Consider the following 26,063-nt stretch of genomic DNA (forward strand, 5'->3'; position numbering starts at 1 on the left):
AGCAACGTTATGGTGCAACAAAGATATTTTTCACCCAATAATGGGTAAATATGTACCCATTTTTGATCCCTGAACAGGTTTCGGAAATGGGTGAAAAAGTACCCACTATTTGAAATTTTCATTTACGCATTTTTTGACAGGTTCATACACTACCACAAAATGGGTACTTTTTCACCCATTAATGGGTACTCGCCAGTTACAGTGCATTGCATTGCAATTGATCAGTTCACGAAGATTTGCCGCACTCTTCTCTCACCCGTAAGTTTTGACAGTTTTGGGTGGTTTGTTTTGGCTCCCATTCGTTGCTATCTCTTTTACTCAGAAGCAAAATGATAGGGAGCAAAAAGTGAGGTTAGGGACCGTGCACTGATCTATGTAAATAATAAACATCTCAGAAAACAACAACAAATACATCACAGTCACTCCCGTGTTTAATCGGTTTTCCGGAGAACTTTGAGATTTAGACGTAATTGCTGTTGTGAACAAACATGTCAATCGCTGATTTCTCGTGAATAAAAGAAAAATCTCGTGAACAAACTATACCAAATGATAGAGGAACCATTTATCTACCTGTTTGTGTTGTTAGTTTTTTAGATTACGTTTTAGTTCGCGAGAAATCGTCAAATGAAGTGTTTGTTTACAAAAGCAATTACGACCTTATCTCGAAGTTCTCCTGTTTTATCATCGAGTTTTTTTGCAGCAGTATAATAATTATTATCAGTTTTACCAGTGTTCTCCGTGCAATAATCTACGTTCTCGAAATCCTCTGCGGTCATGAATGTGTTAATCGGCGATAAGCGCGATAACGGAACCACCGTTTTCGTAATTCATCAGTATTAGTACCTGAGCGTACGGCTCCGGCTGCCGCCCCAATCTTTCATCAACCTTCAGTCCAGTCCGGTAGTTGTGTATTAACTGCTGATCGTTATCTTATCATCTACATCGTCACCCTTGCGAATCTCAAAATACGGTAAAAATCGTTATATTTATTAGTCCATAAGTGAACCTCGACGAAGATGGTCTCCATCATTCCATTCTATGCTAATGGTAAAAACAAACGGAAAGTGTTCCTCTCGGTTGGCCTGGTGCTGGCTATGGTATACGTCTTGTACTCGATCGACTATCAGCCATTACACGAGAACTGCTTTGCCCGAGAATTCCCCGACCCGTTCCGGGTACTGGAAGATGTGCAGCAATCACACAAACAACCTCAACACGGGAAGAACATCTTCTTCCATGAAACGTCCTGCTCTGCAGATGGGATAATTAGGCTGAATGCTCGCCAAGCGTGTGCCATCGAATCGGCCGCACGGATGAACCCCAACTGGAATGCGTTCGTGCTGTTCGCAGCCCCGGTGGGATTCCGTAATAAGAGTGCGCTTCCACTGCTGGACGCTCTGCACGCGTATCCCAACATCAATCTGCGGTACGTGAACCTCTCGACCTACGCTCAGGATACGCCGCTGGAAGATTGGATGCACACTGGAGAAATTTTCCGCTCCAAGTACATGAATTCCCACCTGTCGGACGTTATGCGATATCTGACGCTGTTCAAGTACGGCGGAACCTATCTGGACTTGGACGTAGTGGTGCTGAAGTCGTTCGATACGATGGAACCGAACTATGCCGGGGCGGAATCGCCCCGCTGGGTGGCAGCCGGAGTCATCAACTTTGAATCCGACGGACACGGGCACGAGTTGGCGGCGATGTGCGTCAGGTAGGTGCTGCTAAAGGGTGCGATTCTATAACATTACCCCGAATACCATTCACGCGAAACATAAGCGTCCCCTTCAAGGGATGGTTCGTAGATATCGAGAAACTCCCAATAAGTATTCATCATTATCACATGCTGTTCTTTTGACTTACCCACCAATTGAGCTGATTTCCTGTAGGTGACAGGTTTATGGTAGATCGTAATAACATACAATGTATCAGCTCAATTGGATAGAGGACAGCAGAGAAATTGCGGTGGGTGACACCTTCCACGGCGCTATTTGGGGAATTCCTGTAACTCAAGAGAACAGCATGTGATAATAAGAAGGGTGAATACTCATTGGAGTTTCTCAGTATCTACGAACCACCATCCCTAGAAAGGGACGCTCATTGATTATATCAAGCAAACATTGCAATGTGGTGACCTTGAAACTGGTACTGTACTGTTTGTTAGAGAAAATTACTATTACTATCTAGCACACATGGACGAATGGACAGTTTGTTGTCCCATTAATCTGTTTCCCCCTTGTTCGCACTAGTTCGATTTAAATGGTGCAGTAATATAAACCTCGAATTAAACGTCAAAAAGCCCTATGGGCCATGGTGGGTATATACATGGTGATTCGGCTTTGGCACTATATGAGCGAGGAGATCGCCGGGGGGAAACCTCCAACAAACCGACATTAATGACCATACAAATTACAATGAAATTTCTAATCAAAGCACAAAACTGCCATCTGCCGCCGTGTTCGCAAAAAATGTGTATCCTAGCTACGAACACGTGTACATTTTTTTTTTTTTTTTGAGTTGGTTCGTGTCTAATCTATTCCGTACATATTATTTTTATCTAGATAAAAAAAAAAATCTATTGTTTTGACAATTAGGAACGCTGCACATTTGAATCGGCCGTAAAATTTAAAAAAAATCAGGGCATTCTCACCTCTCTACATTTAATATTGATTTGGCTTTTAGTAGATTCCCAGAAAGAAATCACAATTCTCAAATGTACTGTAGTCAACAAGTATTTATTTATAACCGCACTGGTTGAATGTTTATTATTTGCAGATATTGTTTACCTTCTCAATAGCAATACGTTCTTGATATGACCGCTTGATGTAGATGATTCATCAGTACACATTCGTAGCCTTTTCAAGAAGTTAGTAATAGTCTAAATGAAGATTGTTGCTGAGTAAGACTCTTATCATAATAAGAGTTATCATCATATATTATATACACACAAAAAATTATCGTTAGTACAACTGAAAAAACCATTGGTAGAATTAAAAGTTTTCGTTGGTTCTTTTTGGTAGAAAGTCTTTAGCTTTCAAAACAAAAGTCAGCTAACTGTCAATTCAAAAGTTGCGTGCATGCTACTTTTAAAAGTTGAAACTTTCAAAACGAATTGTAGTTCTGTCAAATGAAAAGCATGCTAGTGTTATAATTAAAAGTGGATTATTTTTGTATTGAATCAAACTTTTGTCATGAAAGTTTGGTATAGTTGAAATAACATGTGCCGTTTTGAATCTATAACATAAGTATTTTCAATTTAAATTCAAGCATTTTCAACATTACAATATCAATTTTGATTTTAATTTTTTATAAGCATTATTTCTATTAATTATTTTTTTATGAATTAAACAAATAACCTCAAATATATTTATTAATATCCACAAGAATATACGTATTGTAAAATATAACAAATATTATCCATAGGCTCTCAGCGAGTATAAAATCGTTGTCATTGTTCTGCTTTATCACAAAAGTTGGATCACCGACGAGGTTGGATGGAATCCGGAACTCAGATGGATTTTTTCCGCCGATTATTGATTCGGACCTATTGATGACAACGGTAGATTTCATCGTCTGGAAATAAAATAAAGTTTACTTGATGCAATAATATTGATAATTAAATACTTACAATTTTAACTGTTGATGTCACCGCGTGCGAACTACATATCCGGCAAAACCAGCAATCCGGCAAGTAAGAATATTGCCTTGAATATCTAACGAATTTAATTTATGCTTCTAGTTTCGTTCCACACAAAGAACATGATTTCGACAGTGAGCATGCATAAGGGCCTATGCGCGATGATCGATTCTCTTCATCGATTTTCTCTTTGCATTGCTACAGCTAAGCGCAACAATTTTGTAGAATTTATTCAATGTAGAGTTGTAACATGTTGCATTGGCTATCAAAAGCAACAGCAAACGCACCGACAAACGTTAAATCTAGCGAGTTATTAACAAAAGAGAAAATCGATGAAGAGAATCGATCATCGCGTATACGCCCTTATGAATGCTCACTGTCGATTTGCAAATTTTGACGTCAAGGTTAAAATTAGCGGCAAATCTATGTCCAGTGCTGCCAAAAACGTTGCTATGACAAGGTGTTTTTGACAGTTAAACAGTTTTCATTTTAAAAATATGCACTTTTAAAAATACAAGTTGAAAATGAAAAATAAACTTTCAAAACAAATCAAATACTTTCATTTTGAGAATTTTCGTGCTTAAAACTATCAAAGTCGGGAAACTTTTATTTTGAAAATGTATGGTTTTTATTGATACAATTTTTGTTTTTTGTGTGTACTAGCTGAGTGTGCCCGGTCTTGCTCAGGATTCAATATTAGCTTGAGTTTATGCGCCGATTTAAAAAAAAGCATGCTATATTGTACGTAGCCCCCCCCCCCTATTATCTAAGGGGCTACCCCCTATGATTATCTCCTTATACCCCCCCCACTCGCCCCCACATGCCTAATTTGGTTCCATTTGCTTGATTAGTTCTCGAGTTATGCAGAAATTTCTGTGTCATTTGTATGGGAGCCCCCCTTACAGAAGGGGGAGGGGTCTCGAACCATCATAAGAACCTTCCACGGCCCCAAAAACCCCTGTATACAAATTTTCACGCCAATCGGTTCAGTAGTTTCCGAGTCTATAAGGGTCAGACAGACAGACAGACAGAAATTCATTTTTATATATATAGATAAGGAAGATGAATATCAGACAAAATTTTCACCGAAAGCCGTTTCCCAGAATGATATTTCCTAGAATGTACCATTTATCATAATGAACTATTCCCCATAACAGACCAGTCCTCAGAATAGACTGTTACCCAGAAAAAAAATAAAGTTGGGCTTGCAGTTCTGAATGCAAGAATTGTCCACTGCTTAAAGAAGAAACAATTTTAGACAAACGTTGCACAAGGTCCAATGTACTTTTATCGATTATCTTCATCAATTTTGTCTTAGAATCACCATGATCATGTCCAATGTCCGGTCCGCTAGGAATCTTAACAATGAGACCATTCTAGCCCAATATTCTTCTACTATAGACGCCAGCATTCATCAGGATGAATTCAAATTTGCCAGCGCTGGTCATACGGAGCAATTATAACATGTTGAGGGGGGGAGGCGTGGTATAGCCTTATTCGCAAGCATATTATTAAATTTTCACATCTGTATGACTTCTGGATGGTCAGTGCCAGGAAAAACGCGAAGTGGAGGGATTCCATAAACCTTAAATATTGCATCCGAACTAACATTTGCATAGTCAGGTTTCAAAACTATATGCCCTACTGTAGTATATAAGTCAATGAGCACTGTTCTCTACGAAACATATTGCGCGCATGTTTTCGGTGTTTGCTATTCACATCCGTAAAATTATCATCGTTCATTCTCATTCCGATTCGCGTCCTCTCGCACGAATTAAAACAATGCAAAAAATATTCGTGTCCTCTTGCACGAATTAAAATAATTCAAGTCTGATTCGCGTCCTCCCGCACGAATCTAAATTTCCATACTGATTCGCGTCCTCTCGCACGAATCCCAACATTATTTTATATATTTATTTTTGATTCGCGTCCTCCCGCACGAATCCTAACATTATTTTATTTATTTATTTATTTTTTGATTCGCGTCCTCTCGCACGAATCCTAACATTCATATTTGATTCGCGTCCTCTCGCACGAATCAAAAATTCACAAGACACGGGGCCTGTTCACAGGTTTGCATTTTTCAACAAAGCCACCACCCTTCCCCCAGACAAAAGTCCTTCTTCACGTGAAACTATCAAGCCAACATGGCCGCCGCCTGTGGTGTTCCTCAGCCTCACCAACCCTTCCAGCTTATGCCTCCAATCACACATTTTTTTTTTTTTTTTTGTAACATTCTTCACAATTACAAATTTTTCACATAAACGTATGCTGCACTTTTTCTTTTTAAACACCATCCATTCCCAATACGTACCAGTCCCTGGGAGCCGCCGCGCCATTGTCGTAACCTTTCCGCAACATTTTCACTTGGTCACACGAGCAGTCACCGTGTTCTTCCGTCGATATTTCTTGACTTTTCTATTACAGCCCAAGCGCCAAGAAAAAACAAGCTACTTCCAGAATCGACATTCCAGCTAAGAGAAAAACAAGATTGAGTGGATGATTGTGTGAGTGACAGTGTATCATATCACGAAGAGAGTTCTCCAGATGCACAAAAGTGACTGCGCGCTACATATAAGTAGTTGTGATATCGCGATAACTTTTGGTTCTTCTTCTTCTTCTTCATTTTTATAAATGGATGGCGAGATGGATGGTGGATTTTAGTGTTCGTGAGATTGCGCTTGGAGATCTCTATGGAAATGTTACCTGTGTGCAAGCGCTTGGCGAATTTTGTCGGTGTTAGGCGTATGTTATGAAATTTGCAGGGGAGAGATTCAATACACATTGACGGAAGAACACGGTGACTGCTCGTGTGACCAAGTGAAAATGTTGCGGAAAGGTTACGACACCTACTAATTCTGTTTTCGTCGAAAAGTAGATCGGACCTCAGAGCAAACCAGAGTAACTCTGAGTAAAAGAGAATTTGAGAGGTACTCAAATGAAAGCCGTCTTCTCCCTCGGCGGATCCCTTGAGAAATGTGGAAATCTACAGTCCAAAGCCCTGCACGGCGAATGTGAACGACCCAAATTTGAGGTTAGATAACTCATAAATCACATAAAGTGCCGGAACTCAGCGATGAGTAAATTTGTCGCATGTTTTCCCAGAGTTTTCCAGGTTTGTCCAGGAAAAACTTCCCAAATATGACAAAAGTAAAGATTGGATTCACTCCTAGACTGAGTAAAATTTTCCGGCAGATTTTTGAGGTTTTGAGGCAAATTTACTCATCATTCCTGCACTTTTGGCGATTATGAGTGAACTAAACTCAAATGTAGGTCGTTCTCATTCACCGTGTGAAACTCAAGGAATTTTATTAAGCAAATGGAAGATTCTTAAATGCTAAGAGGAAGAGCATAATGCTAAGAGAGATAATAGGGGGACTTTTATGAACCAATTTTCTGTCAAACGCGAACCAACGCGAACGGTCGAGCGAACGTATAGAAACGCGATAATTTTCACGACAGCGAATCTACACGGCGAATGAGAACGACTCAAATTTGAGTTTAGCTCACTCATAATCGCCAAAAGTGCAGGAACTCAGCGATGAGTAAAATTTGTCTCATGGTTTCCTGTGGAAAACCTAAAAAATCTGCCGGAAAATGAGGAAATTGACGAAAATTTTATTCAGTCTCGGAGTAGTACCAATAGTGAGTGAATCCAATCTTTACTTTTCTTAAAATCGGGAATTTTTCCCTGGAAAATCCTGGAAAAACCTGGGAAAACATGAGGCAAATTAAGGTTCTACAAAGGGTAAGTAATTTTGTGTTCTTCTTCTTTTTTAAATATCATAAAATCATCATCATTAGTTTACACATACATTCATATATTATGAATACGAAAATTTAAAACATGTATTTCGTGGGTAAAACACGAAAATTTCTTGGGTAAAACACATTCACTGTATTTACTTACTTGTGTTCTTCGAAGTATAGCACAATTAAACGCAATCGAATACACGAAACTCAAAACAACTGCTTCACAAAACTCTTGGTGAACAAAATTCATCACAAAGAAAACCATTTCTACTTTACTGCTTTGCTAGCAATCGTGAAAGTATCATTGAAACAGCGATGCCAGATGTTATGCCTCTAGCAATGAATTTAAGTTTATTAAAACAATTAATTGCGAAGTCTGCCTTATTAAAAAAGATGAGTGGATGTATTAAATGGTGGATAAATATCAAAAACTGATTAAATAAAACATAAATGACCATTTTAAACATTTTACCGGTCCAATTAAAAAAGTCACAGAAGATTAAATTCAACACTAACAGGGTTGATGGTAGCAGTGCACGTAGCCTGTTATACACTTTCCCGCTCAGGGGTGTAAACAAACTTGCATACAGCGCAGTCTGGCAGTGCTTATGTTTTGTCTGCTACATTCTTATCCACTAGATAGTGTGACATCACATTTGCTGTTGTATTGAAATGAAGGAAGAAAAGAGATGGTTAAGTTTTCCTCACCATACCAGTTGATATTTATGAAAAATGGGCAGTTTTGGCGTGGGGACATGCACTTCCAATGAATTTTACCAATACATTTAGAAAATGATGATCGAAGAATATTTCAAAAAGAAGAAGTAAACAAAATAATGATCCTTTGTAGAACCTTAACTCATCGCTGAGTTCCTGCACTTTTGGCGATTATGAGTGAACTAAACTCAAATTTGAGTCGTTCTCATTCGCCGTGTACTTTCTTGTATTTTGACAGATGAGAAATCCAACTTAAACACCTGCGCGCCTGGTGGCAGGAATTAAGCACTAACCGGCGGCGATAAGTCTGTGACAGCCCTTGACAATTTCATTAATTGTTTAATTTCAATGTAATTTCATGAAAATTTCTTGTCAGCATGGATGAATCTTGTACAAAATGCATGAAACTATTTTGTAATGCATTGTTCTTAAATAAAAAGCTACTTCAAGACTTATAAATTTCTGAAAACAGGTTAAGGTTCCCGCATAAACGCGAACCATAAATTGACCTTACCTAAAATGGTTAAAAATTGTTTATAATCCCTGCACACTTAGAAAATAATACCGAACTCGGTTTGATTTCAACCGAGTTTTTATCTGCTGAACGCTCGGTAGTCTGCTCGGTTCAAAGAGGAATAACCGAGCAGTCGTTAGTTCTTTTTGTACCCACAATCTGTCAAAGTTACCGAAAATCTCGGTTGACGAAAAATAAATTTAAGCAGAAATTACCGAACATCGGTTCACTCAAGAACTACCGAGTGCTGTCAAACAAACCGACCCACCTGTTGTAATTACGGAATTCGGTTCTTTTGGGCAGCGCTCGGTTTTCACTTCAAATCCTGCTTTAAATTTGGATTAAGGATACGTTGCTTCGAATTTTCATAAAAATAAAACCAGTTTTGTCAAAGAAATGTATGAAGTGTGTTTATTTTATTTGTTTTCCCGCATAAACGCGAACCATCACATGACCTTACCGATAATGGTTATAAATTGTTTATAATCCCTGCTAAACTTCAACTGAAATGGTTATGGAACTTTACATGAACGTTTGTGTGATAAAGTTTTAACCTTATGTGTTATGGTTTTTTGGAAGCGGACCTTACAAATAATGGGTTGTTAAGAACCATTACCATTCCAAATTCTTGTTTTCTCCATACATTTTCAGAAAGAGAACTATATTAGAACGTTTTTACTTATGGTTTGAGAACATTAATGGTTATGGTTATGGTAGTCAGTAAGGTCCATTAATGGTTTTGTATTATCACTCAACTTTACGTGAAATATATCGTGAATTGGTAATCAGTAATTTACAGGCAACCAATTCGCGATATATTCCACATAAAGTTGATCGATGTTACAAAACCATTCATGGACCTTACTGGTTACCATAACCATTACCATTAATGTTCTCAAACCATAAGTTAAAAGGTTTTAGTATAGTTTTCTTTCCGAAAATGTATGGAGAAAACAAGAATTTTGAATGGTAATGGTTCTTAACAACCCATTATTTGTAAGGTCCACTTCCAAAAAACTATAATACTTAAGGTTAAAACTTTATCATTAAACGTTCATGTAAAGTTCCATAACCATTTCAGTTGAAGTTTAGCAGGGATTATAAATAATTTTTAACCATTTTCGGTAAGGTCAATTTATGGTTCGCGCTTATGCGGGTTGGGATGCAGAAATGTGATTTTATAATTGCAAATTATTAAAAAAAGAAGCTGTTCAAAAAGGAACCGTCGCTACCATGAGAAGGAGAGGCTCAATCGAGCGAAACTAAAAATTTCTCACATGTAGTGCTCATACTACCTACACGATAGACTGCGCCGGCAAGAAAGGAATGGAACTGCTTGTCCTGTTGCGGTGGTTCCAAACCGAATGCAGTAAACGAACCGAACCAAACCTTAAATGCAGACGCAACGTCAAGTTGGACATTGACCAACATTGATCCCAAACAGACGGCAAAGTCTGCTGAATCCTCCATGAACGCTCCTCGGCAAATCAATACCGGGCCATTCTTATCAGTGAGAAAATCATCTTCTGGCTGAAAATAAAAATTAAAGGTACTTGTATAATACGATAACCTATCCAATAGGCAATCTAATAATCTTACACTTATCCACTCCATGACGCCAGCCAATGGATTTTTCTTGGTAGCATCATTGATTTTATTTCGCTTAACACCACGTGATGGGCATTTAGCACGGATTATTGCCAGCGCTCTGATGAATTCTATGGGAAATTAATTATCTAAATGTGTGGACTCATTGAAGCTTTAAACGCAACTTACTGTTTTTCAACTCCACGAACATATCAGCGTACTGCTTAAGGATCTTATTCTGTAATTCTTCCCAGTGATCGGTGAACGACTTCGCTCCAGGCTTGATTTTTGTAAATTCCAGTTTGATCTACAGAAATAAATTATTAATATTCGATCTACCAAATCTCAAGTACAGTTTTTGTATAGGTCCTGACAAGGGTGTGAATATAGTAAAATAATCAGATTGTTTTTATCTATCAAAGAAATCACAGAGCCTATTGAAAAAGTACTCATGAGATTATTCAATATACACTTACAAGTTCTCCATTAAAGGCACCAATCACGGGAAAATCTTTCAAATATTCCACCAAAGTCCCCGCTGTACGTTTTTGTTGTCGACTTGCAAATGTTTTCTCCCATAGTTCAACAATTCTCACCTTAGATTGAACATTTGGAACAATGAACTTCAATTCAAGCACCTGAAATTTGTAAGAAAATATTAATCGTTTACCCATTTTGATATTTACCTTTAAATTTACAAGGTCCTCCATATTGTCATCTTCTTGTTCAAGAGTCGCATCAATTTCATTTGTATGGCTGAATTCACCAAGTTTTCGGCGTTTGATTATGCGTTCATCTGACTGCCTTGCCACATTCTCCATTCTGTAATATACACTGCCAGCATGACGGTTCAGCCCTCTTCCGTGGGGATGGAACCACAGCGACTAAAAACGAACGAGATTCAGTTTACAAGACAAACTTTCTACTATTTGGCAAACAGTGTTTGTGTCGAGGTTTGTGCTACTGCCGTAGTTGACATTGTTTATGAAACGTAGTGTAAAGCCAATGAGCTGGATTACCCTGGGGGGGGGGATGTACTGTCAAATCAGCCTACTGATCATCTTGTATGAAACTGGTTCCAAACGTAAACAAACGCTGTAGGTTTCTTATGGCTTGTTTACGTTTGGAACCAGTTATGCGAGGTAGGCGACGATTGTTCGTATTTGACAGCCACCTCCCCCCCTTGGGATTACCGAGGTGAAGCAATCACACACACAACTGAGTGACAACACTGTATAGAAGAAGCATCAAAGGAAAAGGAAGGGACAAACAATAATTCTAGATTGATTTTAGAATGGGTCCTATCTCCATTTTTCGATCAAAGAATCGATTAACTTTATTCGGTTTCTACCGCAACCTGAGCGATGGATTTGAAATATTTACACATGCAATCAAATCTCAAACCTTGAACTGTTGATTGCATGGATCAGTATTGCAAATCCATCGCTCAGATCGCGGTAGAAAGCGAATAAAGTTAATCGATTATTTAATTGACAAATGAAAATGGGACCTATTCTAAAATCAATCGAGAATTGTTGTAATTTAATTATTGATCGATATTAATCTCGTGTAACATTTGAAAAGCGCCTATCATTGTTGATCAAGCTATCATTCAAATTAGAGCGCCTTTATTAGTAGAGTAACATGTCAAAATTGGAACAACCGATTAGGTGTCATTTCCATACAAATCGCCGTTTCAATCCAGCAGAAGGCTTGTCAAATGACTGAGATGACGTCGCTCTACTAATTCAGGCACTCTAATTCAAATAATACGCGATACAATCCACAAAATTCGTGAGAGAAAAACGATGAAGAGAATCGATCAACAATAATATTCCCTTTTCAAATGTTGCGCGAGAAATTCGACCAATTTTTTGTCCATTTCAATTCCTTTGCCTTTGACGCTTCGCATTGCTTGCTTTACACTAAGTTTCGTAAACAATGTCAACTACGGCTGCAGCACAAACAATGTTTTCCAAATACATAGTAGAAAGTTTCAATATATTGCTTATTAATTATTGGTGATAATTAACGCTATTAGTTAAAACTGTTGACTTACTTGTGGAATCTCGGCATTCTTCGAACTCAGTGCAGGATATGTTTCAACCAGTGACAAGGCGATCTGATTTTTGTAGAAGTTGCTGGCGTGCCTGGAAACAAACAAACAAATCAATAATTAGCTATGCTTGTATTAATCAGAAACATCGTCAGCTAGGTTTTCGTTTAAACTAATAAATTACAAAATAACGTTCAATAGATTTCTAGGAACAAAGTGATTACTTACGTTCCATACAATGATTTCAAGCAATCGCAAAGAAGTGCTGTGATTTGTCTTCGAATCGTTTCCTTGGGTCGTCCACCTTCTTTCAGTAGTTCCATGATGCATATTCCGTTGTCGGTTCGATCAAATACCCGATCAATATTGATTTTCTAGAATATATAGAAACAAATATACGTTGATTGAATGACCCACATATAATATTGATACGTTTCAAACCTGCTCCAAGATGATCCCTTCATACGGATTGTTTGCATTGATCACCCTTCTGGACACATCAGCTTGTTCATGATAATCAGCGTCAACCATAGTGTCCTCAAGCCATTCTTCCGTGCTCTTAGTTTCATCGTAATTTCTGTACTGTGTTTGTATCTTCTGTATAGTTTTGATCATTTTTGTAGTGAGTCCGAGTCTGGTAAAGTCATGTTCGTTCAGTGATAGAAACATTTGTAAGTTGTCGATCTCTTCCTTAGCTGAAAAAGAATTACTGCCATTAAATATTCTAAAGTTCCAACAGAGTTATTTGTTAACTACTTGTACTAATAATCTTGATTGTACACTCGCCGTGAAATGTACTTCTTCGGACTGTCGTATGGTGACCAGAATGAAAATATTGAATGCGTATGGCATTCTTCAATAGACATAAAATCATCTTTGGCTAGGATTTCTATCTCGTACGCTTCTAGAAAATCATTATACGTCGCAGTTTTACAGGATCGAATTAGGAAGAAAACTTTTCCATCGATGACATTGATTTCTCGTATAATCCCGTATGTCGGATAGAACTCGTTGTCATGAATTTTTAATCCAAGTATCGCGTTCATTCTGAACTCAACCCCATTAAGCGTGACGGTTTTTGGTTTGCAGATAAACTGCAGATGTGGATACAGAAATTGTTCACTGAGGCAGTCATCACGTAAGGCTAGGGTTCCAGAGTTGAATGTCAGCTTGTCGCGGAATGGCTTATCAAGCACGTTCATTATCATTCTCTGACATTGCCGCTTGCCCAAGCTGGAACAAATATTCTTAAAGTTTTTGCACGTATTCGCTTGATTCTTGCTTATTTTGTTCGTTTGTTCAAATTGAAAGCAATTGTATTGTTTCATTGAACCACTCTTCCTTATGCAGAGAGCGTAGTGACGCAAGTGATGCAACTTGTTGATACGCTGCTTAAAGTTTTCGAAAAAACTATCCTCAAAGTATGTTATATGTTCTTCCAGCTGTGCAAGTAGGTGTTCAGATACGACTGGTGACGAAATTATCCTCACGATATTAATTAGATGACCGATCATACGCATGAGCATACAATCCTTGGAGACAACATGACCATAAAGGAACGGGAAAGCTCTTATCAAGAGAAGAGACTGTGCAGATGTTTGTTTGATTTTATGCTGGGCAGGGTTAGCGAGCATTTCGTCTTTAAAATTTGGTGAAGGTTTGTTGCAGCGGTCAGCGTAACCAAAAGGAAATGTGTTAATGCGATTGTTTATGAACTTTGCTGTTATCTTTAAATGTTTTTGTTTGTATAAAGTTGATAGCACTAGTTGGATCGTCAGGGGCACTATCCCTTCAGCAAGGTCGTGCATGCTGTCGAGGCAGAAGTTGTTACTGGTATGGTAGAACTCTAATTCATTGAAAATACATCCTGATGTACTCAGTCCACAATCTTTCGGTATCAGCAAACCATCCTGTACTGCAGCAAGTTGATCTTCATACCATTCTTTCGATCGCAACGGATATTCTTCGGATGGATTTGAATGAAATTGATTCCTTGTAATCTGGCAAATTCGGCAAAAATAGTTGGCCCTTGGTCCAAGTAACCCAAACACGTCATGAACCGCAAGTGTATCGCCGCAGAAAATCGTCATAACAGCTCTTAAGACGAATTTCTCTGAACCGTAATAAACCGTTACGCCTTGTTCCAACTTTTTTAGGTCAGCGACGAAAGGCTCCAGAATTTTTGTGAATCCATGCTTTTTTATGTCTACTGAAGTACAGAATAGAAGCGGAAAAGCTGTACGTGGTGAAGAATTCCACTTCTCAGGAATATTCTGTATTTTGAAACATAAGTTAGAAACTTTATTTATACCGGCTTTTGAACCGAATGCGTTGCCAAGTTCCACATCGTCTTGGTAAACACTGATCCTGATGGCATTAGGATACAGTTGAAAGAATTCGCTATTTTTGAAAATTTCACCTGTCCTGAATGAGCTGTATTCGGTTACACAAGGCGTGCTGGAAGTTTCTAGATTCGGTTCATTCAAAAGTTTCCGATTTTCTGGGCTTCTGAATATGAATTTCAATGAATCAATAATGCTGGTGTACGAAGCGGTCTCGTTTACCATAACTTTTTTAGGAAGTGATTCGATGTGGCGTACATCTTGTCTCCGATTAAGCAAAATATCCCTCGGCTTGGGTGTAGAAACGGCAAGCTTATTCAAGTACTGTGTCTGCTTTTTGAAGGATCTGACCTGGTCAAAAAGATTGCATAGTCTAAATGTATTTAGAAACGCTACGGAATCCTTCGTGTCAACATCAAATCCTTGTGCACTCAAAAATTTCACAGTTTCTGCCTCAAGGTACCCTGATACGTGCCGAACTATTTCGTCACAAAGCTTTATAAAATCATTGATTTTTGTGTAAGGTAAACCTACATCATATGTAATGCGGCAGATGCTAATATTTATTATTTTTATTAACTCTTCCAAATCTATACTTGATTCGAGTTTAGGACCGTTCTGTTGATTCTGGAACAATAAATCATCATATGTTCCTTGTCCTGCCACAGGACAATCATCAAAAATTTCTTCCACGGTAGAACCAACAATCAATACGAAACTAACGATTTTAAATTGGCTCACCACTTTAGTAGCCTATTGGTCCCAAGCAAACGATTAACGTACCCTATTCTAGTTGAAATTCTATTACTACACTATGTTTGTTTTGATTCGCTATGAAATTTTGACAGATAACGTCAGGGGTGTGTGGATTCATGCAGAACATGCAGGGGTGAGTGAAATAGCTTGGGACTGCTTGGGACCGTTGTTCTGGTACTGAGTGAGCCAAAAATAATAATGATTTTCTTCGGGACCCAGTGGTTTTAGAGTTACCTCTATGGTAGAACGTCGAGAGTTTGCCGGATGCTTTTCCACTATATGCCGTTTCAGCGAATAAAAACTCCCGTAACGCGAGTTACAGCGTGGAAAAGCACAGTCAAAAAAAATATCACTGGCTTTGAAGTCATTTTTATGCAAATGGTTTTTAAAATGCCTTTGCAAGCCAGTGACATAACCCTGTATATTTTCACGGCAGTAAAAACAAACGATAGCACAAGATTCCTGCAAATAAAATCATAGCATTAGTTTCAAATACTTACAAAAGATGTCAATCAAACGTGCATCCTCCTGTTGCAGCTGCTCCAGAACCTTTTCCATTTTTGCACACGTCCGACACACGTCCACACTCGAGAAAAAATGGCTGAATAGTTTTAGACTCAGCTTATAGAACCTCGTAGAGAACCGAGTTTTCGGTTAAATTTTCCGTCGCGAAGTTGAGCGCAAGTGGAACGTTTGACGTTTAACACGTTTTAGCGAATATTCGGTTCAGTTTACCGAGTTTCTCGGTTTTCACGTACCGAATTCGTAAATGTTGATACTTTACCGTACTTTTCGGTTCAGCCTTCGTTTTTATCTGTCAAATTTATACTATTTTACCGAAATTCGGGTCTGATTTTATAAATCCGCCTAAAAAAATGTTTTTAAACGATTTATTCGGTTTCTCGTTGATAACCGATGAGGTTCGGTAGAAAATTAAACCGAGTTCGGTATTATTTTCTAAGTGTGTGCTAAACTTTAACTGAAATGGTTATGGAACTTTACATGAACGTTTAATGATAAAGTTTCAACCTTATGTATTATGGTTTTTTGGAAATGGACCTTACAAATAATGGGTTGTTAAGAACCATTACCATTCCAAATTCTTGTTTTCTCCATACATTTTCAGAAAGAGAACTATATAAGAACGTTTTTACTTATGATTTGAGAACATTAATGGTAATGGTTATGGTAGTCAGTAAGGTCCATTAATGGTTTTGTATTATCGCTCAACTTTACGTGGAATATATCGTGAATTGGTAATCAGTAAATTACAGGCAACCAATTCGCGATATATTCCACATAAAGTTGATTGATGTTACAAAACCATTCGTGGACCTTACTGACTACCATAACCATTACCATTAAAATTCTCAAACCATAAGTTAAAAGGTTCTAATATAGTTCTCTTTCCGAAAATGTATGGAGAAAACAAGAATTTGGAACGGTAATGGTTCTTAACAACCCATTATTTGTAAGGTCCAGTTCCAAAAAACCATAATACATAAGGTTGAAACTTTATTTTTAAACGTTCATGTAAAGTTCCATAACCATTTCAGTTGAAGTTTAGCAGGGATTATAAACAATTTTTAACCATTTTAGGTAAGGTCAATTTATGGTTCGCGTTTATGCGGGTTTGAAATCATCTGTCGATTAAACCGAGGGGGACGACTCTATCTACGATGCAGAAAAGATTGTGTTTTGTTGTGGCTAGCTGCACGCACTCTGAGTAGATAGAAGGAAGATTTATGTCGATTTTGAAGATTTCCTGCAAAAAGATGAAGCGCGATGCAAGTAGATGCGAGAAATGAAAGATGATTTTTCGAAGATTGATTCGCTAGTGTGAGATTTTTTGAGCATCTAGAATTGAAATTTAGATGTGTCGCCCCCCTCGGATTAAACAACAGACAAAGTTGGCCGACTAATAGTACGTTCAGACTACAGAGTTATAACATGTTATAGCGCTATCTTGATGGTGGTTGCTGTGTTGCAATTATTTGACAACCGTTATAACATGTTATAACTCTCCAGTCTGGACAGCGTTTAAATCAATCGACGAAAAACTATTAAATAGGCCGATTGCTCGGTGTAGCACCAGACGAAAAACGATTTAATCTGCTGATTAATACACCGACTGAAATTAATTTTTAAGTGACAATAGATTTAGTCGCTGGGTGAATCGGGTGATTTGGATGATTCTTGTTTATTTGGAAGATATTTTCGAAATAAAGCACGATAAAATTCAGCATTATATACCATTATTACGAGTACTACTTTTTTGTTCGGATCCTGTTTTGACTTCCACAGAAACTCGCGAGAATAAATAGAAAATAATAGTTTTTTGGTTGAAGTTTCAAAAATGTATTCAGTTTGACACATTATTTCGAACTTATCACCGCTGCGATTGCAGCGCCACGGTGGCCGATTGAAACTTGGATTTGTCAATAATGAAATAGTTGTTGCACGGTTGTTTCCGGGAGAGAAGAAGAACACATCCAATTGTCTCCTCTTCCTCTTAGCTTAAATGACGCCGGCGCTGGTGTTGTGTAGTGGTAAGCGTGACTGCTTTCTAACCCCAATGGGTCTGGGTTCAATCCCAGCCGAGGTCGGTGGGATTTTTCTGAGGCATAAAAATATCTGGTCACGTCTTCCTTCGGAAGGGAAGTAAAGCCGTTGGTCCCGGCCCATGTGTGTTGATGAATGGGTGCGATATCCTACGCAGGTGTGGAAGCTGCCTTCCTGCACATTCGATTGCCGTCAATGGATGGCAATCGATGTCCGTCGTTGATTGGCACTAGATTGCGGAACAGAGACCGACGTTAAATAAAGGAAAGAATAAGATGAAGACATTTGTGATCGGGAAGCAATACGAAGATAATACCGGTTGGAGAATACAAAAAAGGCCAATAATTGATTGCTTAATCATTCGTTTCAGGGACCTATTGATCAACTTCAACGGCCAGGACTGGGGCAACAATGGACCGGGCGTAATCACCCGGGTGCTGAAGCGAATATGCAGCACCAAGGCACCGCTGATGATGACACGCGAGCGCTGCCGCTACTTCACCGTGTACCCACCGGAGGCCTTCTATGCCATAAACTTCGACGACTATCTGCAGTTCTTCGAGGAACGGTGGCTGGACCAAGCGCTCGCCACCCTCAACCGATCCATCGTGACGCACGTGTGGAACAAGTTTAGCAGGGATAACAAGGTACGGGTTGGCTCCCGGGTTGCCTACGGGGTGCTAGCGGAACAGTACTGTCCGCGTGTCTACAAAGCGAGCGGGGAGTTTTTCTAGCTTAGAGGTTCGATCGTCTGTCGGGTTGAGTTGGGTTGTACGTTCAACAGATGTGTGGGTGTGTGAGTGTGGGGGTTGTCGCATTTAGCATAAATTTTCCCGGAAAACCGATAGAAATGTTCTACGAAGGAAGCTTCTATAGTTGTAGCATGACTGAAACTAACTCGAATAACACGCTGGGTACCTCGAAACAAAAAAACAATATCGCGGAAGCTTGGAAGATATCGTTTTTAGCCAAATTATCAAAACTTAGGCAAGATAGAGTGAAACAAAAAAACAGATTATTCCGGAAAATTGTGTTCTGCGAAAAAAAAAATCCCTGGAGAGCTTTGTGCCGAATGAGCTTCTCCCGTGAGTGTGTATTATTTCGTACGTGTTACTAAGGCATGGTTAAGTTTTAGAATAATTAAATATTAAGGAGAGGAAAAGCAAAGCAAGATCCTAGATGTGTAATATGCATTTTAAGTAAACATTTGGTGTTAGAATTTCTATTATGCGTTTCTAGAGTGCTGATGTTTGTAACTAGTGCCTACATCTACTCTTTCTCCTACGTCTATGCAGGCATCAATCCACAAACTATGGTAAGCGCAAAACAAATAACAGTATTTCCAGCTGTAAATCTAATGGCTGTCAAACCTAACCTACGAAATACTGAATGCCATTATTATGTCTCGAAAAAATCAGGCACAGTGATAGGAGCAACAGACTCCGATATTTAAATGTTCTGCATGAAGATGCCTTTATTGGTCTATTTGCCTCATTTTACCATCTTCTACGCATTACCTCGCATCTCACAAAATTCATGTCAGGGCCACGAAGGGCATTTTGATTACAAATTATATTCAACTATGTTTGCAGAGTGATTGCTTTTTTTTAATAATTTGGACCCATCATCGATTGAAAGCGCAGTATTGAAAGTTTTAAATGTAAGCAAATAATTGTATAGAAAAGAATGTGACTCTGAACTGAAAAATTTGAAAACCATCTGGCAACACTGAAAATTGATTCAACATTTTGTATGTACAGTGCTGTTCGATAAACATACAAAATTGACAACTTTGTTCTCTTAAGATCAATTGTGCTGAAACGTTCGCCACAGAACTACAAATATGTTCAAGTTTACGATTACAAAATACCATATTTTTGGAAGCACGTGCCGGAAAGTGAGATACTAGTTAAAATTGTTCCAAATAATACTAGTTGTCAAGCAGGCTCAATTGCTCATTACAGCTAAAATGCTATTTTTCGGTATTATGAAACAATGGGATACTATAATGATATTTGATAAGATACAAGAAGTGGTAGAGTTTGTATATGATATTTAAAATTTGTCAAATTTGCTTTCAGAAGGTCACAACTAGCGATCTCGTCCTTGGAAATCGGTGGATTTAGGCCGTTCTTAACCCTACATTAACCGTAAAATGCTCAATAATTACTACAAAGGAATTAATAATGACTAATCAAATAAGCATTTTCGATGGAAAATTGAACTACCCATTAAATAAGTAAAATGATACTCATAAATTGATAATTGTTATTCAGTTTTATAGCAACAGCTACTCAGAAATGGGTACAAAAATCACATTTCATGGGTAGTCCAATTTTCCTTCAAAAATGCGTACATTTGGGTAGTCATAATTGAATATTTTCCGGTTACCGTGTACGTAGTCTGAGATCAATTAGCTATTCGAGTGAATCTTATTTAACAATCGATATTTTAGAAAAAAAATGTGATTATGAGCTCATGCTCCCAACTTCATCAACTACGAATAAGTGACATACATAGGACCAAGTGTGGACTCAAATAGTTTAGTTTTCATCATGATTCTCGTTTTCTTCATAGATGTTTTTTTTTAAACTTGTCGCAATCAAAATTATATTCATCAAAGTCCACCATCACATGATCATATTTTTTTTTATTTCCGAAGACTAACTAGTAGGATAGGTCATCATGATCATTTTTTCAGAACAATGTTTTTTTGGTTCCATTTGGGGTCCCAAACAACTGTGCAAAATTTGGGACTGGGACTTGAGACTGAGTGTGAAAGCACTGCACTATTCAATCCATTGCTCTGTGCAGACCGTTTGTACCAAACGGTAAAGGACGACACAATGAAAGAGCCAACAAAAACATTCAGTCACTCACGAGCAGGCGACGCACACTGCTTGCCTTCGCTCACACAGCATGTAATTGAGTCATTTTTCCATTGAAAATGTACGCTCAGTTATTCAAAACAAATATTGGGTCCATCACGGCAGAATAAACGTGTTGACTGAGCTACTGACTGAGTGCTCGGCTGTCAGTGACTCGTTTACCTCTCAATCATTCAGACTCTCAGGAGGCAGTGAATGATGAGGCAGATGGCAGTTCATATTCATATCAAAATGACTCAATGAACCTGACTGTTTTGCGCACTGCTTTCCGCATTGCGTTTGAAATTTGTGTGGAAATTAGTATGGGAAAACCTACCTTTTTGCATCTTTATTACTAGGGACCATAATTTTGCACAAACTACACATCTAAATGCGTTAAAGTATAGCCCAGGAAGTGCCTAAAAGCTTTGCTCAAGGATGTATTGTGCTAGAATGCCCCTTAAAAAAGTTATAGCTGTTCAAAGAGCAATGTTTAGAATTAAATGTCAAAAATCCCTTTTTCTACCAACACTGTACCAATGAAAGTCCGACTCCAAATTGAAATAATTTCGAAGTTAATTATTTTATCGGTTTGGTATGTTCAGATGAAATTTTCAAAAACAATAGATCTATCTCATATGCGTAGTCGGAGGGGGGATTGCGGGAGGGGGGGGAGTAACTCATATCAAGTTTCAAACTGAAATAACTTCGTTGTTCGTATTCAAAAACAATTTTTCAATCTCATAGGCATATTAAGAGATGAGGGGGGCTAACTATACTCCGCCCCCCTCACTCATATAAATGGAAGTAAAACTTGAAACTGCAATAACTTCTGTGTTTCTGATCTGATCTTGTCAAGTTGGAATGTTCAGATGTATTCAAAAACATGTGCTCCATTTAATAGACGTAGTTTGATATGGGTGGTTTTTTTTTTCCTTGTCGGGTATTTTCATCACTTCGACCATTTTTCTGATCTATTGTGATATATCTAGATAGAGCTGGAATTAGGGCGTAACAGCCTTTCTAAACAATGACTTCTTTCGTTGATTTCTCGGAATTCAAGGCACGCCTACACAAATAAACATAACCATCGGGTAGAGGAAGTCTTCCTCTACTCGATGGTGATGTCGATTTGCCAGGGAGAGCCATGGCTTCTGAGAAATCATCGAGATAAGTCATTGTTTACAAAAGCTGTTACGCCCTAATTCCAGCTCTATCTAGATATTCCCCATTTTTTTTTCTTTAGCTATATCAAGATGTCGTATCACTATTATTAGGAGTGATCGCCATCGTTTGACTAATAGCATTATCCCAGCACGGCATTATAAAGGGTGATACGGTCAAAATTTGGTCAAGGGAAAACGCGTGTAAATCGGTGAAATCGTTTATTTAAAAAATCAAATTAAATTTCTTTTTCAAGTTCAATTAGTATAAAATTCAGGAAAAATATTCAGTTAGGCTTCCGCTTTTCCAAATCCGAATTGCCGGGCCTTACGCTTGACCCCTGCCATCAGATTTTGTACAGCCACCTTGTCCACCTTCTTCGCCGCAGAAAGCCAGTTTGCCTTGAACTGCTGCTCGCCCTTAGCAGTTTTTTTGGTCTTCTTTAGGTTCCGCTTGACAATAGCCCATTATTTCTCAATTGAGTGGAGCTCTGGCGTGTTGGGAGGGTTCTTGTCCTTGGGAACCACCTGCACGTTGTTGGCGGCGTACCACTCCATGGCCTTTTTACCGTAATGGCAAGATGCCAAATCCGGCCAAAACAGTACGGAACAACCGTGTTTCTTCAGGAAAGGCAGCAGACGTTTATTCAAACACTCTTTCACGTAAATTTCTTGGTTGACAGTCCCGGAAGCTATGAAAATGCTGCTTTTCAAGCCACAGGTACAGATGGCTTGCCAAACCAGATATTTCTTTGCGAACTTTGACAGTTTCATGTGCTTGAAAACATCTGCTACCTTTCCCCTTCCTTTTGCCGTATAAAACTCCTGTCCCGGAAGCTGCTTGTAGTCGGCTTTGACGTAGGTTTCGTCGTCCATTACCACGCAGTCAAACTTCGTCAGCATCGTCGTGTACAGCCTCCGGGATCGCGCTTTGGCCGTCGTATTTTGTTTATCATCGCGATTTGGAGTCACTACCTTCTTGTAAGTCGATAGTCCGGCTCGTTTTTTGGCTCGATGCACGGTTGTAGACGATACACCCAGCTTATTTGCGGCATCTCGGAGAGAGAGGTTAGGGTTTCGCTTGAAACTACCGGCAACTCTCTTTGTCGTCTCAGCGGCTTCCGGTTTTCGATTTCCCCCCGATCCAGACTTCCTGGCTGTCGACAAATGTTCCCCAAACACTTTAATTACATTTGTAACGGTTGATTTGGCAACTTTTAGCGATTTTGCCAACTTTGCGTGCGAGTAGCTCGGATTTTCGCGATGCGCGAGCAAAATTTTGATACGCTGCTCTTCTTGCTTGGACGGCATTTTGACAACTGAAGAGTGAATTCCAAAATCAAAATAGGAGCAACATTCTACACACACACACCTTCAAAATGAGGGGTGTTCAGGTTTTTTAAATGCAAAATTGAAAGAAATACGTCAAGTTGATATTGACCAAATTTTGACCGTATCACCCTTTACTTCGAATAAAGTGCACTGCCGTACTGGGAGTTGTTCTCCAAATGTCAAAGGGTTCTATCAGCCCCTTGTCGAAGAACTTACGCTTTTTATTGAAAATTGCCGGACAGTGGCATAGCAAACGTTCCGAGTCTTCCTTTTCTATGCCACATCATTTTGAAGTTTTCCAATCAGCTTCAAGTGATAACGGCTCGGACAATGACTTGTTATAAGACCTATATATATATGGTAAGATCTTTCTTAGAAAGTTCCAGGATTTTGTGGGTCACAGAAATGTTTGGATTAATAAATCGCTTCGACTGCCAAGCAATAGAAGTGTTCTTCCAGTTTTCCTTTTGAAAATTCCCACGCTTTTAGTTCCATTCTAAGAGATGCAGCCGATAAGCCACAAAAGGGCTCTGGCCCGATGAACTTATGAGAAGATCCGAGTCTTGCTAGTGCATCAGCTCTTTCATTTCCCTCAATCCCACAATGACCAGGAACCCAATATAAGTTGACTTAATTATGACAAGACAATTTTTGAAGTGATTGAACACACTCCCAGACAAGTTTTGATGTACATGTCACCGACATTAAAGCATTTAGAGCAGTTGGACTGTCAGACATCACGCATATATTTTTTTTAAATTGCTTGGATTTCAGCTCGGAACACAGTTGGCCATCTGCCCATAGGAACCGATATTTCTATCCCTGGGCCAGTTACTCCTGCTCCCACTTGATTGTTCAATCTTGAACCATCTGTATAAAAAAAACAATCCGATCTGGACGAAGAACCGGGCCACCCAATTGCCATGAATTACGCCCAGGGTCAACTACTTGAAAAAGTCGATTGAAATTGTATCTTTTCTCCATCCAGTCTTCGTTGTTCCTTACTAGAGAGTTGATACTAACAGTTTTTAGAATCCTAAGATGTCCTCTAAGGTCTCCTTCAAAGAGTTTCACTGACCTTGTAATCCTTAGAGCACACTTTTCGGCTTCTAATATAAAGCAAAGCATCCAATGCCTTCGATGGTGTACTCATCATTGCACCTGTTATTGAGAGAGTTGCTAACCTTCTCTAACTTTGTCTGAGCAACACTCTCTTTTGTTTTTGACCACCAGACCAATGCACCACAAGTAATCCTGGGTTTCACAATTGCCGAGTAAATCCAATGGATCATTTTCGGTTTCAGTCCCCACTGTTTACCAAATGTTCTTTTGCATATCCATAGAACATTAGTAGCTTTGTTTATTGCCTGCTCTAGGTGCATATTCCAATCAAGTTTACTATCGAGGATTACTCCAAGATATTTGACAGCATTGGAAAGTTCCAAAACTGTGCCTTTCAATCTTATGTTGTCTAATGAAAATTTCTTCCTTCGGGTAGATGGCACGATAGTAGTTTTAGAAGGATTTATGTTTAATCCTTCCCTATCACACCACGATGAGACAAAATTTAAAGTAATTTGCATTCTGTTAGCGATAATACAATCATATTTGCCACGTACTATTATGACTTTATCATCTGCGAAGCCAATTATTTCGAAACCTTGGGCTATTAAATTTTTGAGAAGATCATCAACTATTAAAGACCACAATAGAGGTGATAACACGCCTCCTTGCGGGCATCCTTTGGTTGCTCTTACACTGATGAGTGAGCTTTCAAGGTTTGCTGATATTTCTCTTTTTGATAACATTTCATTGATCCAATTTACAATACTTTGATCGAAACCACGTTTCATCATAGCTGTAGTCATTGAATCGTGAGATGAATTATTGAATGCACCTTCAATGTCAAGGAATGCAGCAAGTGAAATTTCTTTTGCTTCAAAAGATCTTTCTAGTTTTGTAACAACCGTATGGAGTGCTGTTACTGATGACTTGCCTTCCTATGGGTGGGCTTACTGGTATGCTTTCTGGCCCTCATTTATATCAATGAAAGTAAAGATAAAGACTAAAATAACTTCGGAGTTTCCCATCTCTCGAGTTGTTCGGATTGGTTATTCAAAAACATTTGCTCAATCTCATAAGAGCAGTTGTAAAGCGGTTACTCCCATTCTCTTCCCTACTCTTTTGGTGCAATATACAATGTCAGATATATTCACACAAATGTCATTGGATTGTAAGAATTATATTTCATTTTTATATATTCTACGATTTCTCTGGGTACTCTTTTCGATGCTGTTCTATCCCTTGAAGCAAATATTGATGTTGAACTAGGTCTCGGGTGGATTTCTTGATAAGTCAGAAATTAGATTCACCCCTCATTCAGCCATATCGTTGACAACCATCAAGAAAGCAACCCGTTGTATCGCATTGAAATAATCTGTATCATTACTCCACTCGTTTGCCGGTTTTTGCAAGAAGTCGGCCGAAATTTCGAAAAGGAATCAGCACTGTTAGAAGTGACGTTTAGCTTGGGAGCCCAACTGAAACTTAGCCCAACAAGCGAAATCCGACTGTACCTGTGTCTGAGACGAAACTGGTGAAGACAGTTTTCGTTTTCTCTTGTTTTTGGTTCTTGACGTACGACTACTTCTGTGTTTTCTATATGCGTGTGGCCCGAATGGCAGTTTACTATTTCTAATAAAAGCTTTGTAGAGAAATTTAAAATTTTCCAGCTGCTAATAATTCAAACATCTCTTCACTAACAAATGAACGGA

At 38.7% G+C, this 26,063-nt stretch overlaps 2 protein-coding genes across 2 annotated transcripts; one reads left to right on the plus strand and one right to left on the minus strand.

Annotated features, from left to right (window-relative positions):
- The first annotated feature begins 513 nt into the window (after positions 1-513).
- LOC135700272 (lactosylceramide 4-alpha-galactosyltransferase-like) lies at positions 514-21,466 on the plus strand. Its single transcript, XM_065220744.1, has 2 exons — positions 514-1,717; positions 18,298-21,466. Exons 1-2 carry the CDS (start codon positions 1,017-1,019, stop codon positions 18,659-18,661), a joined length of 1,065 nt encoding a protein of 354 aa, XP_065076816.1. The 5' UTR covers positions 514-1,016; the 3' UTR covers positions 18,662-21,466.
- On the minus strand, positions 10,220-14,518 carry LOC135700274 (uncharacterized). The gene is made up of 5 exons (XM_065220746.1): positions 12,496-14,518; positions 12,271-12,361; positions 10,910-11,095; positions 10,688-10,849; positions 10,220-10,518 (listed from the first exon to the last, which is right to left on the minus strand). The coding sequence occupies exons 1-5, from the start codon at positions 12,588-12,590 to the stop codon at positions 10,375-10,377; spliced, it is 678 nt and encodes a 225-aa protein (XP_065076818.1). The 5' UTR covers positions 12,591-14,518; the 3' UTR covers positions 10,220-10,374.
- Positions 21,467-26,063: the final 4,597 nt, after the last annotated feature.

The sequence above is a fragment of the Ochlerotatus camptorhynchus genome, unplaced genomic scaffold (genome assembly GCF_037179485.1).
Source record: "Ochlerotatus camptorhynchus isolate MF236.1 unplaced genomic scaffold, CSIRO-AGI_Acam_v1.1 ptg000131l, whole genome shotgun sequence".
Lineage (NCBI taxonomy): Eukaryota > Metazoa > Arthropoda > Insecta > Diptera > Culicidae > Ochlerotatus > Ochlerotatus camptorhynchus.

Bases quoted from the DNA above. Each gene is read 5' to 3' on its own strand.
- LOC135700274 (XM_065220746.1), bottom strand. From the start codon at position 12,590: ATGGAACTACTGAAAGAAGGTGGACGACCCAAGGAAACGATTCGAAGA. The intron at 11,096-12,270 runs GTAAGTCAACAG...GTTCGTTTTTAG, and splicing joins AGAATGCCGAGATTCCACAA to TCGCTGTGGTTCCATCCCCA. The intron at 10,850-10,909 runs GTAAATTTAAAG...TACAAATTTCAG, and splicing joins ATGACAATATGGAGGACCTT to GTGCTTGAATTGAAGTTCAT.
- LOC135700272 (XM_065220744.1), top strand. From the start codon at position 1,017: ATGGTCTCCATCATTCCATTCTATGCTAATGGTAAAAACAAACGGAAA. The intron at 1,718-18,297 runs GTAGGTGCTGCT...CATTCGTTTCAG, and splicing joins TTGGCGGCGATGTGCGTCAG to GGACCTATTGATCAACTTCA.